Source organism: Sinocyclocheilus anshuiensis, unplaced genomic scaffold (assembly GCF_001515605.1).
Source record: "Sinocyclocheilus anshuiensis isolate Anshui unplaced genomic scaffold, SAMN03320099.WGS_v1.1 scaffold1317, whole genome shotgun sequence".
Classification (NCBI taxonomy): domain Eukaryota; kingdom Metazoa; phylum Chordata; class Actinopteri; order Cypriniformes; family Cyprinidae; genus Sinocyclocheilus; species Sinocyclocheilus anshuiensis.
This window is the reverse complement of record NW_015551117.1, coordinates 1119536-1124452: the sequence shown is the minus strand read 5'-3', so window position 1 is coordinate 1124452 and position 4917 is coordinate 1119536. Positions and strand designations below refer to the sequence as shown.

At 38.1% G+C, this 4917-nt stretch overlaps 1 protein-coding gene across 1 annotated transcript in view; it reads left to right on the top strand.

Annotated features, from left to right (window-relative positions):
* ctu2 (cytosolic thiouridylase subunit 2 homolog (S. pombe)) overlaps nt 1-4917 on the top strand; it is a 17001-nt gene that overhangs the window by 1336 nt on the left and 10748 nt on the right. The window contains exons 4-7 of the mRNA XM_016453143.1: nt 1594-1653; nt 2367-2427; nt 2534-2643; nt 2845-3098. Coding sequence (XP_016308629.1) covers nt 1594-1653; nt 2367-2427; nt 2534-2643; nt 2845-3098 — 485 coding nt within the window. The remainder of the gene's footprint in view (nt 1-1593; nt 1654-2366; nt 2428-2533; nt 2644-2844; nt 3099-4917) is intronic.

Sequence of the window (4917 nt, the reverse complement as noted above, 5' to 3'; positions counted from 1 at the left end):
ACTTCTCACTGTACTCCTCCTCTAGCAACACCAGAACATTTTGGATGCTTTTGGATCCGAAATGATTGACTTGGTCTCTTGAGACCAGAGTATGGATTCCCAGAAGTCTATATTTTGTAAATATGGGCCCTGGAAGAGGTTAAATGAATTTATTTAGCTTTGGCTACAGTAGGTAATTCTAGTGGTGACAACAACCGTGCATGTCACTTCTGCAGGCTGCGTCATACTCTGTGAGATAAACTGTCACTCTTTTCATAGCTTTTGCCGGCTCTGAGACACTTGCATGTTATGTATCCTGCTCTTTTTCTAGCAAAAATTCACTCATCACTAAATGAAAACTTAAAGTGAAGACCTGATTATTTCAGGAGCCTTATCACAAGTCCATTGTTTTTTTAATGTTGGTGCTACTTCTGCTACATTTTCACACTTAAAACAATAATTTGGTATTCCTCTTGTACCATTGACCTCTTTTATGCTAAGAAATAAGTCACCTGGCAGTTCTCTCCCAAGTGGTTCCACTGCTGCCAGCATTAAGTCTGAGAGTAATCAGGCCTGGGTGTGGCTAGAGAAATTGAACTCAGGTGTGATAAACCACAGTTTTAACAGGGGGGCAAACACTTCTTCACACAGGGCCATGTAGTTTTGGATTTTGTTTTCCCTTAATAATAAAAACCTTCATTTAAAAACTGCATGTTTACTAGTGTTATCTTTGACTAATATTTAAATTTGTTTGATTCTCTGAAACATTGAAGTGTGACAAACATGCAAAAAAATAAGAAATCAGGAAGGGGGCCAACACTTTTTCACACCACTGTATATATGAGTAATATAGAGATAAGTCTATTGACCTCCTTAGTTTCAGTGGGTTCCACAGTAATGGAAAACCAGAAAATATCAGGGAATTATTAATAAATAAATTGATTAGTTTTTTTTTCTTATGTTCTGCTCCAAAATATTTTCACCCCAGGATTTTGTTTGGAGCTGCAGCAATGTTTAGTTTATTTTCAATTAATCAGTTCCTGGTTCATAAAATGTCCGAATGACTCATTAGCAAATCAGACGAATCAAGATGGTTTTTTAAAAATCCTAATCCAGTAATGACTGAAAATGTTATTTTTTTTCTGGTGCCCAAAACTGTAATTACTACAAGATTCTAATAAGCCTGGGAGGAGACAAAGTGATGATGATTAAGAATTAGCAGGGCTTATTGAATAATCTTCATCTGAAATTCATCTTTGCTTTGTCTAGATTTTGTGCAAACTTTGTCTGAACTGGACTTCATCCTGTATTTTGTCTATCCAGCACAAATTTAAAAAGTGTTATTTTACCATAATAATAATAATTAAATGTATCAACTGTTGCAAGCATCGCAAGAGCATGGAAATAATAATTAATCTAAAATATAATAAAAATGACATAAATGCTTAAATAATAAATGATTTAATAAAAAAGCATAAAGAACATAAAACACAACACGCATGGTTTCTCTCGATGCGATCCTTCAACATCTACACTGACTGCTCATCTCCTCAGTTTCACTTGAACAACTTGAATTGTTTGTTCACTGACCTTTAAACTAATTGCTCTTCTTAGGTTCTTCTTGCTGTTTCTGGTGGCACAGCCTCTTGCTCGATGCTCTCACAAGTTCAAGAGGTAAATACACCATGTTTCTCTCTAGGCATTTTTATAAAACAAACGGGCCATAGTGTGTGAGGAACATGTTAGCTTGTTTGCTGATTATTCAAAGTGGCCTACCAGCTCTAACCAGCAATTTAAAACAAGTTACCATTTGAGGCTTGGTTCCAGCAGTCTTTATTTCTCTAGTTAATTTTAGTTAATTTTTAGATCATTTAAGTCAAAGGAGAACTGGATCCTCGACTGAGCTTTGTTTCTCCCAAGATTTTTTTTTTTATACTACTATTATCACGATCATACACTAGTAGATGTACTACTATCATATATTATCAATTCAACTGCACTGACACTATCAGATGAGAAGAAAATTTGAACTGAATTGAGCTAGATAATGACACTAACTCTGTAATGTCAGCGTTGCTATTGAAATGAATTTAGCTAAATAATGGCACTGTTTCCTTCTGTAGAGCAGCTTATAGTTGAGTTTATTTCATAATTGACGAACATTTCAACATTGACACTGTTATTGAACTGAACTGAATTTACTTGAGCTGAATAATGACCCTGTTGTCTTCTGTAGAGCTGCTTTGCAGCTGAAATTGAATTTGTTTCATAATTGATTAAATTAACACTGTTATTTTCCTGTTAATTACTGTGAAGCTGCTTTGACACAATCTGTGTTGTTTAAAGCACTGTATGAATAAATGTGACTTTCTGCTTTCTTTTTTCAGGGGCTGAGTCGGGAGGCTCCCAAAAAGTTAAGATTTGTGCCTGGAATCATATACATTGACGGTAAATCTCTTTGAATTGGACAAATTGGACATTATTCCTGTTTCTCAAATTTATGCTTTAGCATTGAACGTTTGTTACGTTTGAAGTTGTGCACGTTATTTATTAGATGGCGGAGCTTGTGGCCGGAGTGCAGAGGAGCGGCAGAGGTCTAATGCTCTGCTGAAGAGCATCTTCACAGAGACCGGCTTCACTTACTTTATAGTTTCTCTAGAGCAGGTAAACCGACCCAATGCATTAACAGACTAATTTTTCTAAAATCAAATAATCAATCATAACATGATTAGTCCACATCTTAAATGACATGAATCACTTTAGCTGCAGTACTTTCAGGGCATCACTTTGACTGTTGGTTGGGTTTGTTTGCAACTCCAGAGAGACTCTGACTGGAGGAATGCTTTGCTCTTGACTGTGTTTTAGGTTTTCAGTCTGCCTACCTCTGTACTGGTGCCTGGCACATCTGATCCAGACCCATCCAATCCCAGCTATAAACAAGCCGTGGATCAGTATATCAAAGAGAAACAGACACTCACAGAAGAGAATGTAGCCAGTGCTGTGGCTCAGCTCAATATAGAAGACTCTGCATATTCTCCCGAACACAAGCTGGCATTAGAGAGGCTGTTCTCATCAATGAAGACACTCACAGCCAAAGAGGATATGCTACAGACCTTAAGGTCAGTTTTCAGCAACTTCTCTATTCTTTTTGCTTTTATTTTCTTTCCTTTTTGAGGTAGTCAGTTATCAAGCACACTCTGTAAATCTGATTCGTTTTAGCAAATTGTTTGTTCAGAAAGCTAATTTCACTGAATCATTTCACAAAACGGATTTGACTTTATGTAGAAATACCTATTTTTATACAAGGTTAAATAATGATTTTGTCACTACGCTTTTAATTTGGTTAATGGTCTTTACTAGTATTAAGTGTAAGTAAATATATTTGTTCAACTTGCTTTTACACTAATAGAGAACGTTCTTGATTTTGAGGGGCCGTTTACACGACAACGTTTTCAGCCAAAAACAATAAACTTTTTATGCGTTTTGGGGACTGAAAACGCATATTTTTGAAAACGGGTTTCAAAGTGGACGTTTTTGAAAACGGCACCATTGTCATTTCCGTGTAAAGACCCAAAACGGGAATCTGTGAAAACGGTGATGTCATGCGCGTGCGTAGTACGTGTTAGGTATGTAGACATGCGCAGTACGTGACGATTTTAAAGGCAAGCGCGAACAAACATACACAACAATGGCGGAGTATATGGTACTGTTGTTGCTGCTCAAGAGTTTGCTAATGCTTCTTCTTCAGCAAAGTGTGGATTTACTTCACCAATATTACAACCAACAGTGGAGACGCATCATACATAGTCTCAGCCTCAGATGTCACGCTCACGGACCGTTGGCTAAACGTCTGATGCATACGGCACACAAAAGTGGAAACACTTCAGGAGTTTCGAAGTCGTCATTGGATTGGTTGAATTATATAGGATTTCCGGGAGAAGTGTGTGTCGCGTTCTTTAACGTTCCGCCTGGAAACAAAGATGCCGTGACGCCAAACCCCCTCACAAAAGAAGAAAGACGTCGTGTTTACAACTGTGACGATGAGCGCTTATCAGGATCAACTAAATGCTGGAGTTTCAAAAGTATGTGAAATATTTAAAGTTCACGGCATAGAATCTTTAAAATACGTCCGAGAGTTTTACACACTGGTCTGTTATAGACTTGTGCCGGTATTCGGTAATGCGATATATCACGGTAATGACTATGCATGATATTGTTATCGTGGGCACTTCTAAATATTTCCACGCCCCGAAACGTGACGCTGAACGAAACGAACTGTGATTGGTTGTTTGACATGTCGGTCAAACGGCCTCATGGGAGGGCCTTGGCCAATGAAAGCTGCCATGAATTCCAGACCTTCAGCCGTCAGTCTGAAGGTCTGGCTACGCGAGACTACATCATACATCATATAATCTTCACTTCCCTACAGGTACTGTTTACTAACAAGGTGACAGTGCCAACTACTGGCCTGGCATACGTAATACAGCGTTTTTGGCCGTTTTCGTGGATGTGTAAGCGCGAATCGTTTTGAACATTTTTAAAAACGCAAGGGAAAAACTTTTCCGTTTTTGACTACACCGTTGTCGTGTAAACGTAGCCTGAGTCCTATAAATGCAACTCTGAAACTACTTTAGAGTAGCTTTGCCGTTTCAAAGTTGCTAGCCCAATGCTGCATCAGAAATGAAAATACACAGTTGCAATGTGATGAAGTTCTAGCGATTAAACAGTTTTCCACACCAGACACGTCACAGTTGCAGGACACTACTAAATCAATAACAAATCAGAGCCAATCAGAAGACCGTGTTGGCAGGCTGTGTTATACTTGTTTGTTCACATAGAATCCTTGAAGTCATTTTCGAAATCTAAGAAAAATTATCCATGGTCACTTTCATTATGGCTATTAATGACCTCCGTGAAGTTGGCACCCCATAAAAAGAA